The 14450-nt window shown below is 40.9% G+C and overlaps 2 protein-coding genes across 3 annotated transcripts in view; one reads left to right on the top strand and one right to left on the bottom strand.

Annotated features, from left to right (window-relative positions):
- Positions 1-14450, bottom strand: part of rsh (radish) — a 47714-nt gene that overhangs the window by 8970 nt on the left and 24294 nt on the right. The window lies entirely within an intron of this gene.
- On the top strand, positions 12374-14246 carry LOC108079316 (uncharacterized). Its single transcript, XM_017173610.1, has 2 exons — positions 12374-12488; positions 12549-14246. Exons 1-2 carry the CDS (start codon positions 12374-12376, stop codon positions 14003-14005), a joined length of 1572 nt encoding a protein of 523 aa, XP_017029099.1. The 3' UTR covers positions 14006-14246.

Genomic DNA, 14450 nt, shown 5'->3' with positions numbered 1-14450 from the left:
CACACACACACACACACACACACATTTTATGCCGCAAGTTTTCCTTCCTTTGCCACGCAGATGCTGCATATTTTTTGGGGCAGACAAAGGGACAGAAAGGCAGACAGACAGTGAGAGCCATAAAACGGTGGCCCTGCCTAATTCAAATTTGAATAACTCGCAGCGTGCGCCGCTAAGTAGGCAATGAAATCGCTTGCGAGCGCTGTTTTTCCTGCGGCCAAGAATAGGTCGAGGAGGAGGAGGAGCAGGAGGAGCAGGATGAGGAGCAGGAGGAGGAGTAGGAGGAGCAGGATGAGGAGCAGGATGAGGAGCAGGAGGAGGAACAGGAGGAGCAGCAGGAAAAGCAGAAAGACCAGGAGGAGTAGAAAACGTAGCGTTAGCATACGGGGGTTATGGTTACGACTTTGCGGAGGAGTATGCCTTCGGTCAGATGTGCGTGTAAATTGCGTGAGCCCAGCGCCCCGCGGATGTGCAATATATTTGATTTTTTAAGGCCAGTTAAGCCGCAGCAGCCTCGCATCCTGTGCCCATTTTTGGGTCATTTGGATTTACGCCTCACTTTTCCGGCTTATCCTGGAAGTCGGTACCATGTAGATACCAGCCTGTAAGCAACATTTTTCACTCGAAGTCCCACCCCCCACACAGCACTCGTGTTGCAGCTGCTGCTGCAACATGCAGCAGGAAAATGAAAAATAGACAACATAAAAAAAGAGGCGGGAAAGGAAGAAGGGAGCACGAAGAATGGAAAACAAACAACTGAATTGATAGCCAACCGTTTGAGGCTCTCCTTTGAAGAGTCCCTTCAGAAAAATTCTAAAGAAAAAAAGTTGAAAAATATGGAAAGTATTAGCAGGAAATATTTGAAAACCTAAGAAAAACTTTGAAGCTCAACTTTACGTAAAACAGCTTCCTAAATAATAATAATAAATAATAATAATAATAGTAATAATAATAAATAATAATAATAGTAATAATTATAAATAATAATTATAAATAAAAATAATTCAAATAAAATTTAAACCCATTTTTTCGACTTATTTATAGTTTACTCTTTTAAACTCCGATTTCTCCACAATAACCACATCGATAAATACAGATTTATTGTTATTTATCAACCCGAAACTATCACTTTTGGTGAGTAGATCTACCTGACGGCCATTTGGGAAATGAAATTGAAATCAATCAATCAAGAAACCAATGAGGCGGGAATTAAAGAAGGTAAAAAAGAAAAAAATAGCCCAATGACAGGACGTCAATCCCTGCTTTCTGGCTGGCTGAGTTTTTGCCCCTTAATCCATTCACCGTTAATTATGAGCGAGGCTAATCCTGCTCCCAGTTCCTGCCGCGTCATCCACTCATCATGACGGCCTGCCCGTCCTGGCCACAAGGATTTCCGCTTACACAACACAAACTGGCCCTGGCCTTGGTCCTTGATGCAGTCCGCCACATGACTGGGCTGGATTTGTTTTCAGCCAACTCTCTCCCCCTCTCTCCCCCTCTCTCCCAGAGTTTTTTTTTTTTATGTTTTGATGCGCCCTGGAAATCCATTAGCGGACGGAGACTGGTGTCCCTTCCCTGCTGCGATGACGATTCCTTCAAGGATCACGCAACATTGCATTAGCATAAAGTGCCGGCACAATGGCCTGACATTTCACAAATGACTCGCAGCGTAATGGCCAGTGTCGGACGGAGACATATGTAGGCGTTGTGCAAAAAAAATATAAATAATAAAAAGGAGCGAGAAAAGCAGACTTTGTAATGGAAGACAAGTTTAAAAGCACTTTTTTTGAGCAGTTGTTGTTATTGGGAATTGTGTGGAATTTTAAAAAATTAAATATGACCTTCTTGTACTCTAAATTTTACCATTATAATTTATTATACAAAGTTGTAATGTAAAAATCAAGAAATTAAAGTCATAAAATATCCACAAAATTATGACATAATATTGAAAATATTGTAAGCTATAAAATATTGAATTTTTAATTATAAAAAAATATAAATAAATTAAATAACTATAAATTACAAATAATATAAATATAAAATTATAAATAAAAAAATAAATAAATATTTTCTGCATTTTCTAACGAACTTTGAGTGCTAGGAAATCGCATCTTAGAGCTCATATCATTTTTTTAGAGATACATCATTCAATCTTGATTTCGCGGTGACTAATTTATGGCTGTTTTCAGTTAGGTTTCTAAAGGACATGGCCTTATCCTTATCCCTGCGCCCCCATCCACTATTGAATGCCACTCTTGGCCACTTTCCCTTTCATTTCCAGCTCCACTTCCGCTTCCCCCTCCCTACGTTGTTATCTCCCCTTCCCCGAAAGCAGCACGCTTGACAATTTTTTTTCTTTATCTCGCCATTTGAATTTGTTGCGCATCCAGTTTCAGTGGGGGGGAGGGGGGGGGGGGGGGGGGCTTGGGCTTCGACTTTTCAGGCATTTCCCCGCATTTCCCTTTTAGCCACGGCTATTTGCTTTGTATTAAGCAAACCCCCTGCTTGGCGTCTTGGTATTCCGGGGACGCTTGTTTCGCCCTAAATGGAGGACACTTTGGGTGTCATTAATGATGTCAATGGCGACAATAAGGTCAGCGAGTCAACATTGGAGGGCGGTTCTCTGGCGGTGAGACAGGAGGAAACCCTACACGGGGCCCTGCATATGGCCAGAGATGCCGCCAGGCTGACATGGTCAAGAAATATTGTCCCAAATATTAAATAACTAGACTTTAGTTGTGTAGGAAAAATATTATTCACAGCTGGCAAAATCAAAGTTTACTTTCAAAACAGTTTAATAATAATTTAACAGTAGAAATTAAGCGATAATATAGCTTGTAGCTGGCTCATCGATACAATTGTATAATATCGATTTTCGTTTATAGAATAACAACTAGGAAATTAATTTAGGTTAGGTTAGGTTTTTTTAATGTAGAAAACCATATAAATATAGACATAATAATAATTGTATTCACAAATATAAGATAAAATGTCGAAACTATATAAATATGGATCCTTCGATAATCTTGCTTGTTTTTTTTTTGTTAGAAAAAAAAGTAGATATATTCAAACCACATTTAAAATATATAAAATATATTTTTATGTTAATATTTTCGATAAATCGTTATGCCCATCGATATATATCGACATTTTCTGTCAATTCCAACCAATTCACCGCCGATTTGTTTGCTTTCTATTTGGTTTATTTGGTTTATTTGCTTATTAATTGTTGCCAGTCGCAAGTTTGAAATTGGTTTCGGAGCTGAAATAGCTTTTACTTTCTTTTTTGTATTGATTTGATTTTCCCTTTTGGTTTTTTTCCAGCACTTTTCACTGCTACGATTTCATCTTGATTTCAGCTGCCATTTGCAGGATATATTTTTTTTTCTCAGTTCTCCCTTGGCCGTTATCAAAAGGACGAATAACAAAGGGACAGGGAGAAAGAGAGAGAGAGAGAGAGAGAGAGAGTGTAAATAAACACGGCAACACAATCGAAACAAGAACAAAAGTTTGGCCAAAAGTAAAAGGAAACCAATTCCGGCAGAGATGCAAAGGAATTAAGGCGACAAGCGACAAACAAAAAAGCAAATCAGACAAACCAAAGTTTCCTTTAGCTCCTCTTAGTCGTCAATATTTTGTTGGATTTTTCCAGGGGCTCCTAAAGTTAATGATTTAGTTTATAATAATATTAATATACATTTTAAAATATTTCTTGAAATTATATAAATAGAAATGTGTGTTGTATATTTCTTGAAACCTATTCAAAATTCCCATTTAAATTCCCATTTATTATTTCAAATATTAGTTAATGAAACTTTTAATGTTCATACTTTTTATTTTGTTTTTCCCCCTAACGTTATATGTTTTATATTAGATTTGTATTTCCCCGGGAAATCTGTGAGATTGAATCACAGTTTTATGACTTCTAACTTGGCTGCCGAGTTCCTGAGAGCTTTTCCAACTGTTTACAATAAGCGACTGGCGTCTGGGCGTCGTTCGGCGGCGAACGTGCTGATAACCCTTTCCACATTTTCACCATTTTCCGCATTTTCCACATGTCACGGCGGACGACTGCAACGTGACAGGAGGAGAGGCTCGTCCAGTGATTTTTGGGGGAACTGAACTTTGAGTGTGGCGAGGTGCGTGTGTGTGTGCGTAGTGTGTGCGTAGTGTGTGCGTGTGTGTATGCGTGGGTGTTCGTATATATCGAGTGTATATATATAGTTTGCATTCCACTTCACTTTCACTTTCACTTGCACTTCCGTTGCCGCTGCCGTTTCCATTTCCGTTTCCGTTGACGCTTCCACTTCCGCTGACAAATCAGAAAATCCTTCATCGAATTTCCTTTAATTTTTATATTTTTTTTTTCAAATATACTTTTTAAGGTTCTTTCTTGCCGTGTGTACGTGTACTGGCGCACTCACTGTAAGAAGTAACACCAAGCGGCTCTGAGAAAAACGCTTTGATGATTACAATTTACAGTGTGCGCTGCCAGCCAAGGAATTTCGCTCTGAACGCGGCGTATGCGTGATATTTTCTATGCTTCTTTGTATTTGTATCTGAATCTGTAGTTGTATCTGTACTTGTATTTGTAGCTGTATTTGGATCTGTATCTGTATTTGTAGCTGTATCTTTTTGTGCGGCCTTGACTTCAATTGAAGGAGAACACAATATTTTAAAACGATTAAAATCTGTGCAGGGCCCCCGAAAAAAAAATTACAAAAAAACTGAAGCCTAAGCACAAAATTTCCTTATTAATAATTTACAAGGAGAGAAAAAAATGAGCTGCCATTTCGTAAAAAGAAATGAAAGCTGGTCCAGGCAGGCAGGCAGGCAGGGAGGGTGGCATTAAAATTCATTAAAGCGCAAATATCAAATAACAGAAAGCGGATAAGATATTAGAGGCAAGAATGGGGGTCGTTTTTCCCACCGATTGACCTCCTTTTTCCGCCGGACTGACAAGGGGTTACCTGCAGATGGAAGCGATAGGGCAGCGCCGCTAAAAATAATTTTGCCCCAGGAAAAGGCCAGGTCCTGCGGTGCCTTTGGTCCCTTTGCTCCCTGCTCCTTGCTCCTTGGTCCGTCATGCATTTGCATAAAAGCCAACTAATTTTTTCGGTGCCACCCTGTTTGCGTTTAATCAAAAATGAAGACCAGAAATTTGCGTTGGGCGCCGTAAACTACACAGGCCATGTTTGACGTGTCAGCAGCAGCAGCAGCAAGCGGGGAAAATATATATATATAGTCCCTGAATGGAGCCACGGACGGGGGTCCGGGCACTTAACCGGGAGTCGTTGTAAATTATAATTGGTCACAGAACGCTTAGCCAGCGGCCAGAGGCCCGTCCTTGTTGCCGTTTTTGGGGTTAGGCCTTACAAAAAAATACTCATAGAGTTATTGGGAACTTTTAAAAAATTAATTATAAGCTCCCAAAATATTACAAAATAAATGTATTTACTTATAAAATTATTGGGATATTTAAAAATATTGGTTAAAAGCCTTAAATTGGAGCTTGAAATAATTATATATATATATAATATATATGTATGCAAATCGCCAATCATTATCCCCAATTACTTGGTTAGCTATTTGTTTTGCTTTGCCTTCGACGTGATGAATCCAGTGGCTGGAAACGTGTTGTGTCTGTCGATTGAATTGGCAAATAATTCGATTTATTTTTTCCCGGAAATGGAATCGAGAAGAGTGGCCGTCAGGGCCCATAAATGTGTTAAGATTGAAATGCGAGAATATAAACAAATATTTGTAATCGAATACAGTTACGCATAATGAATGCTCTTTGGCAGGGAATCAAAGGAACTGCATTTTTCTCTCTTCTATGATATGTCTGCCTATTAATAAATATTTAAATGATACTTTTATATTTTTATATGTATTTATTTATTTTTATTTGTATATATACCAAAACTAATGCAAAAAAGCATTTAAAACGAACCAAATAAAGCATACATAAATTCTGAAAATAATCTATAAAAAAAATATATATGATTAGTACATTCTATGTACTTAGTTATATTTTGTTAAATACTCCTTCTGTTTTACAAGTATAAAAAAAATTATATAAAACATGACAAACCTGTGCTTAAAATGTGTGTTTTTGATTTCGATGTCAATTTGATATAAGCAATTGTGGCCAGATTATGAGAGGCAAGTGGAGGAGGAGGGCTCACCCCCAAAACAATCGAAAAACAAAAACAAGAAAAGAAACTAACTTCGGCACGCCGAAGTTTGTATACCCTTGCAGTTTGCAATATCGGCCACAAGCTCAAAGAGAGTGTCGACTCTCTCTCGCCGCTCGCCGTCCTCCAGAATTCCGCCATTCTCTCTCTTCATTTCGCTCTCCCACTCGCATTGATCGGAGGGATCGGCGACTGTTTTCTGCGCGAAAATCCGAGTGAAAACCGGGAAAATCTACGTAGTTTTCGTCTGCCGGCTATTGGCTTGCAAGTGTAAGTGAAATAAGAAGAGTGGGCATGTTGGCAGTCCCTTTTTTTTGTTTTTTGTTTTGTGTTTGTCTCTACTCACAGCTTTCGCGGTCGCAGGAAAAACGTTCGGAGAAACGGGAAAAATTAACACAAATCTAAATTATAAACTTAAAATAATTAATTTATACAATTTTCCGATCGTTTTGACTCCGTCACTGCGTTGCAAACTTCTGATTAAATTTAGAATACCCTGCAAGGGTATAAAAACGCACACAGAAATACATATAAACCGTGAACAATGCCTGTTTTTCTGGGGAAAAGAGAAAATTGGAAATTCATGTTGACAAGTGGATGCTGCCGGCGTCCTCCTGTACGTGATGGAAATTTCAATTTTCGAATTATGCGTCACTCGAAGCGAGGCGCCCGAGAGTTTGCCCAGCTCGAACCAGGGATACCCTGTGGCTACAAGTCCTTTGATAACATTAAAGGGAACTCAAAGAATATTTATTAATATAAACCAAGGTCTTATAAGTTTATTTAAGGAATTTCCTTGTGATTTTCTAGTATTTTCCCTTTAGTTTCTTTCCAAAAATTGTACATAAATATTTCCCTCGCTTTGGCAGACACACACAGACTACCCTCTCCCTGCTGGATTATTGAAATATTTTTGTTCTTTTCTCGCTTCGTGCGAATGTGTGTAATCAGCAATTAAGGTTTATTGCCTTTAAAGTGCTGGCATTCCGTTGACACTGCCATTTCCCGCCACTGGTTGGGGGGATTTTCCGAGGACGAGGGCTCTGCCAGGACGATCATCGGCGGCGGCTGACCTCATGCACTTTTTGTTAATCAAGTTGCAAATTGGCCAATAAGCCGCAAAGAGCCGCCAGGACACGTCCTTAAAAGCCATTGGCCAGGAATTTTGCGGTTGGCCAGGTTCCAAAATGCAAATGGCGGCCCAAAACAAAGTCAAAAGCAAACCCAAAAAGCAAACCCAAAATCAAAATCAAAAGAGAAATCCAAACATAAAAGCCAAAAGTCGAGGGCTTTTCAAGTCAAGTGGCCTAAGGATGCCTGAAGTGTGGCAGCATTTTCGTAATTATATATGCAGCCTCTTGGGAATTCCCTCTTTTTAGGAATAAATATTATAAATATTAGAATTATTTAAACACTTAAATTTTATAGAGATTAATAGTAATTTTCTATTTAAAACCTAAGGAAATATATGTATGATGATTGTGGCTTTGGGTATTATATTAATTTCGGTTATTGTCTTAATTTCATAGTGGCGAATAATATGATAACGATGCAATAAGCCAAAATAATATTATCTACTTGATTAGCGGCTGTACTTATCCCTTGGACATGGGGCACTCTCCCCTTGGAATATTATTTATACGCTCCCACTTCTATTGCCATTTACATTTCCATTCAATTTACCTGCAACGAGAGGGAAGAAGGTGAAACCAATGAGTGAAACATAAATCACACATTTAATCATTCAATTTCAGGTGGATCCGAAAACTTTCCCGGGAATTTTTCCCACTGAGAGGGTGGCTGGATTGGTAGAGGGAAAAGCCAGCCAACCGCATGAAAATCGTGTGTCTTTTGTGTGTTTGATGCTGAGATTCGTGTCATCGCAGCAGGAATTTTGTTGCAGAGACAGAAATTGGGGTCACTAAAGTCCTTGCAATTATTTTATTATTTATTTAAAATTTTGTTTATATAATTATATTGAGTTATTTTAATCGTTGCTCCTAAAGAGCCATTGAGTCAGTCTCATGCTTTCTTAAATGGTCACTCTCTCCATTTCGAATAACTTTCGAACACAGAGCGGGAGAGCTTAGATGAGCTGATCTGTGGCGAAGAGTGAAAACAATGAGTGGAAGTATTGGCATTGAGTGAAAATAATGGTTGCACTCATTTCGGCTCTCTAAATACCCGACGACCGTAACTGGTAAACAAAGAGCAGGAGAGCGAAGACCGTAGCTGATGTGCAGTGAGTGAAAATAATTGTTTTCACGAAATTAAATCCACCTTCTGCTGTTTTCTGATCGCCTGTTTTCCTTTGTTTTGAATTTTTCTAATGACTTTATTCTACTGTAAACACTCTATTTTCCCAGTGTATTCACATCTCTGGGCTGTGGAACTCGCTGCTGTCTGGTGACATGTCGCTCGGGGCATCATAATCACTTTGCACGGCCCAGGCCCAGTGTCAGTGGCATATATCTTGGGCCCGAAAAACTTTTCCCTCCCCCTCGCTGGCAGCTGTCGCGGCTTTTCCGCTTTGCAAATGAAGTGCTAAATTATGCTAAATGTGCGCCAAAATGTGATTTGAATGTGTGGAACACCAAGAGAGCGAGAGAGCCTTGGCCCTTGGCCTTCACCCACTACCTGAATAAATGTACATATATATATTCTGTATATATACATAAATATATCCAGGGTCTGGGAAAAAGGATTGTCAGTCGATGATGATAATGGGGGGACAGGGCGCGGGGCTCCTCTCCCAATTCCAATCTATGCCCGTCATCATTTAGGGGACTGCCGTTTTGCATTACACTTTTCCTTATCCTTGTCGCGAACAGACTTTTCCGCCATGTCGTATGAAAACAAATTACTTTCAAGCGAGTAATCTTTAAGGGCAAGTCGCTGGGAAAGTCGGGTGGAAAAGCGGCGGGCGGGGACAAGGCATTGAAATGGCGCTGCGAGCGAGTTTCGCTTGCGTCATTGCTTCAATTACAGCAACAGTCGGCTCTCGGCATACGCAACAGATTCCGTGATTTTGGAGGCAAGGAAATGCCCCACAGTCCAGGAATTTTCCTCAAAAAGAAAAAGGAATAAAAATATGGTATGCAATGCAGAAAGGACCAACGGAAATTGAAAGGTTCCGTCGTAAAGCAACCACCAACTGTCCCCGTTTCCTTCGAGAAAATGCCACCCACTTCCTCTATGTGGCTGTGTGTGTGCGACGAAAGTTGCGCCAAAAAAATTATTTTGCCATTATTCTTGGTAAAAAAAACATGTCTATAAATTGAGGAAATTGAGTTTGGAAATTATAGTTTATAAAACAAACGCCAAAAGAACTATAAATGTATTTTCTGTCAAAGAATAGAGAAAGGTGGTAATATTTTCCACAAAACTTGACAAAAGAAGTCAGAAAATAACTCAAACAATTAGCAAATATTACATTTTAGTTGGGAATAAAATTTAATTAAATAAAAAATACAATTTGAGCAGAAAATTCCCCTTGCACACGTAATAAATACGTTTTTAATCAAACAACAGACCCAAGAAGCATACAAATTCGTCTTGTAAAATCTTATAAAATCTGGTAAATATAGAAAAACCAAAAGGCAATTGTCAATTGTCTTTGTGTGTCCCAATTTCGGCATTAAAATGCAAGTGAAAGTGATAGGAAAAGTGGAAAATGTGACAAAAAACCAAAACAAAGTGTGCAGTTTGCATACTTATTAAACGAGTGCCAAGGAATTAAATTGAAATTGTAAAAGGAAGCCAGGACATGCCTGGAGCAGATAGAAAAATAATATATATTTATAAATAATAATAATAATATAACAAATTGGAACGTGCAATAATACATCACTAAACCTTCTCTGACTCCTTCCCTCTCTTTCTAAGAAAATTCGCACAGTGCATTAAATGATTTTGCTATTTTGGTTGCCTTTGGTTTTCCTATTTTCCTCGACTTTGCTTAGCTTTTCCCCCCACATTTTCCACTTTCCTTTCCCCTTTCCCCTTCCTTCTATGTCCATTTTCACCCCAGCTAAGTGAATGAAAACGAAACTTTAATTGAAACGAACGTTTGGTGTGCGTTTTTGGGTTAACTGATTGATTATGTCTTGTTTGCCATTGTACATGTATACGTGCACTGGGGTACACTGAGCGAAATAAGTGGGGCTATTCGGTTAAATGGACATTTGGTTGTTGGTTTAGGTATTTTCGCAGATTTTTTGGGCTCAATTTAGAGCTGTCAATAAAATAATAATACGAAAACCTTAACTATGTTATTATTAAAAATAATTAAATCAAAATATATTTGCTCTAGGATTTACTTTAATTTAAAAGATCTATTTTTACTCAATTTTAAAATGTTGTTTAAGGAAGTTATCATTAAAATGGTCAACAATTTACAAAATTTTTATTATGCAAATAAAAACTAACACAACAAAGCTTGCCGAATATGAATGCCTTTTTTGGTCAAGTTGTGATACTTTTAAGTTTTAATTTTCTTAAAAATATCAATAATATTATAAATAAATATTTACATTTTAACACCCCTTTGAGGGCATTAGAATTTCAGTCGGGAGCTTAAAATGAATTGAAGGAATCATTTCCGACCCTATAAGTCATATATATTCTTGATCAGAATCAATAGCCGAATCGATTTAGCCATGTTTGAAGCAAAAAAAATGTTTAGCCATTTTTCCCCAAAATTGATAAGGGGTTACATCATTAAAATTTTCAAACATCAACAAAATTTGCAATTTTTAAAAATTTTCAATAAAGAATGCAGATTTATAAACCTTATAAAAACTAACTCAGAACCGTAGTTAAAATGTAATAAAATAATATCTGCAAGGGTATACAAACTTCAGCGTGCCGAAGTTAGCATCCTTTCTTGTTGTTATTGTTATGCTGCTCCTGCTACTGGGTGTGGCACTTACAAACACACACACACGCACGCACACTGCGAAATTGGAAGGGCAACGTGACAGACTGACAGACAGGTGAGTGTGTGTGTGGCAGAGTGTCTGCCGCAAACTTTCCGGCCAGGGGCTACAATTCATTCAGACAAAAAGTTCGCTACAATAAAAGCGAATCGCGCGCGAAATCGAATCAATAATTTAATGCAGGCTTCACCTCCATGTCCCTTTTGATATGTGTGTCTCTATATAATACATATTTACACCCAAGTGTGTATGTGGCACATACATATATATATATACATATATATATAGCATATATCGACGGCCAATGGCTTTGTCCAAGCTTGACGTACATAATAATAATGTGTCCTGCCATCGGTCTGGGCTTGTTTGCCGCTTGTTAAGCTCCCCGCACTTTCCCCAACTCCTCCCTTGGCCACTTTTCCCCCTCCCCCCAGATTTATCACGATTTTCCTTGGCCACTTTTCCTCCCGATTTTCCTCATTTTTCCTTGGCCACTTTTCTCGATACCTGAGCAGCTTAATCTGGCTGAAAAGTTTGCGTTAGCGGAGGATTTGGTTTTTGTTTTAGAAGGCAGGCAGGGCTTTTGTTGTATTTATTTTGATTTATTTATTTATTTCTTTTTTTTATTTTATTTTGTTATTATTTTATTTTTAGTTTTATATTATATTCTAATGGAAAAATAAATTATTCATTAATTTTATTTTTATTTATTTATCTCCTGCTTATTTACGTTTATTTTTCACTAAAAACTCGTCTTTTAAAATGTGAAAAATCTAAACAAAACCAAAAATATTAAAAATAATCTCCAGTTGATATTTTAATTGTGGCCTGAGGCCGTAGCTCCCCGTTATCAGCCATAACCTGATGGCACTCGACAGTTACACCTGTTTCTGCCCCACCTTATCGCCCGCTTGCACCTGCCTCCGATACGAATAACTCGCTACAATGTTCAATTAATTGATTTGGCAATAATTCTGTGTAAAATCGAATAGAAAGTAGCAACTTCAATGGGTGGTAATTATCTCCGAAAAGAAAAAGAGAAGGGTCAGGTCTTCCTGCCTGATAAGATCTGCTTGCGGCCTTGTTAGTGCCGAGAGATACTACCTGGAACAACCACTGTTCATACATCTATAGTTTTGTATTTTCCTGCAACTCTGCACTTAGCGGAATTGCAATTTGTTTAAGAGGTTTCAACAGAAAAGTGCTTTCGCTCAGTTTTCGCCCTGCTGGCGATTCGCAATGATGGTCTGGCTGCGCTCGCTGAGAGCACCTCTCTGCGTCTGTGTCCTGGGCAGTCTGTTCCTGGTGCTGCTCTTCCGACTGGCAGGACCGCCGCTACAGGATGACCACAAAGGTGGGCAGAACTCTATATCCTGGTTCACTCGAAAGTCTCTCTCTGGCTCTCCTCTTTTAGCGCTCCTTGAGGAGACCCGCAAATGGCGGGCGGAGCTGGATCTCCTGAAGCTTAATTTAGAAAGGCACAAGGATAAGGATAAGGAAAAGGACAAGGAGCTCAAGCTGGAAGCCAAGCTGGAACCCAAGCTAGAACCCAAACTGGAGTCCAGGCCAGAGCCAGAGCCAGATTTGGAAACCCTGCTGCGCAGCAACGAGGACGAGAACTGGGCCCATGGGCCCGAGTGCGCCCCATATCCTCGCTACGAGAACCTGGAGTTCCACAGTCCGCACTTCCAGAAGACGCAACATGGGAATCTCACCTACTACCTGTACGGTGCCTACTACGATCGCCGGCCCAGAGTGGCCGAACTGGTGATCCTGGCCATGATCACCACCTGTACAGATAACCATCCGCCCACCTACTGCCAGATGTGGTTCGAGGGCGAGACCCTGCCGGAGCTGGTGCCGCTCCACGAGTCCAAGCTGGCCTGGTTTCCCCAGTGGGGTCAGGGCGAGGGTGTGCCCTTTCCCACACTGCTCACCTTCCAGATGCAGTCGCCGCGTCAGCCCCAGCTGGTGGCCCTGGTCTTTGGCAACGGCTGTGCCGTGCCGCAGAACGCTTTGAAGGTTATCCAGCCGCCGGTGCTGGAGGAGGAGAGGGTCAAGGCTCAGCCCCGCCTGAGGACGGGCATCTGCGTCAAGTATCTGCGATTTCCCGATGTGGATATATCCGAGCGCCTGGTGGAGTGGCTGGAGCTGATGCGTCTCCTGGGCGCGGGCAAAATACGAGCCTTTGACATTGGCCAGCTGCATCCGAATATCTCGAGAACTTTGGCTTACTACACCCGGCCCGAGGATGGGCTGCTGGAGCTGCGTCCCTACCAGATGCTGCCCACGTTCGACGGCAAGACGGAGCTGTGCCGGCAGCTAAACGAGGTGCTGCTCTACAACGACTGCCTGTACCGGAGCCTATACGAGTTCGACTACGTGGCCGTGATGGATGTGGACGAGGTGATCATGCCGCTGGGTCGCCAGCGCTCCTGGCCGGATCTCCTCGAGGAGCTCGAAGCCGCCGATGTCAACTGTTCGGCTCGGTGTGGCTACTGCTTCAGCAATGTGTACTTCCCCAAGGAGCTGGCCCCGGATCCGAAAATGGAGTCCTGCTTCTACATGCTGGCCCATGTGACCCGGGTGGCGGAGCACTTGGACCCGGCGCTGGCGGCCAAGTGTCTGCATAATACCGCCTATTCCACGGTGATGCACAACCACTTCGCCATCCAGTGGCGGGAGTCCTGCGGGCCGCAGCATGTCGACGTAGAGATGGGCCAGATGCAGCACTATCGCCACGTGGACATCCTGGAGACGCTGGTGAAGCCGCCGCCGAAGCTGGACGATAATATACGGCGCTTCCAGAAGCAGCTCATGCGCAATGTCCGGGCTGTCCACCGTCAGCTGGGCTGGCCGGGAGCCACGTGACCCCAACTACTCTATATGTATTTTAATTGCTTTTCCAGCCGCACTCTCCCTCTCTCTCTTTCTCTTAAGAGGCTTAAGTGGGCGGGACTCCAGGGAGTCCCACGCCCACCCAACGGATTTTATTGATAAGCTATGAATATTCCTGGCTAGAGTTAGCCACCATTAATTATCTATTCCTTTCCTCTGTGTATTTATTACGATAAGATGTGGGGAATATTAAAGGAGAGCGAGTGAATAAAGATATGCGTAACTCGTGCACATAAATGGCATTTTTTATGGGGGAGAGGGGGATGATATATGTACTTTGGTGCAAACCATTGTTTTCACTCAACACAAATACTCTTACTCATTGTTTCCACTCATTAGCTCTCGCGCTCTCTGATCGCCAGCTACTCGAAATGAAGAGACAAGCAATTAATGAGAGCTTGAGAGCCACGATAAAGAT

Source organism: Drosophila kikkawai, chromosome X, assembly GCF_030179895.1.
Source record: "Drosophila kikkawai strain 14028-0561.14 chromosome X, DkikHiC1v2, whole genome shotgun sequence".
Classification (NCBI taxonomy): domain Eukaryota; kingdom Metazoa; phylum Arthropoda; class Insecta; order Diptera; family Drosophilidae; genus Drosophila; species Drosophila kikkawai.
The sequence above is the reverse complement of the archived record's forward strand: the minus strand, read 5'-3'. Positions and strand labels throughout refer to the sequence as shown.

Coding starts and splice junctions, on each gene's coding strand:
- LOC108079316 (XM_017173610.1), top strand. CDS start 12,374: ATGATGGTCTGGCTGCGCTCGCTGAGAGCACCTCTCTGCGTCTGTGTC. Junction 12,489..12,548: donor GCTACAGGATGACCACAAAG/GTGGGCAGAACT, acceptor CTCCTCTTTTAG/CGCTCCTTGAGGAGACCCGC.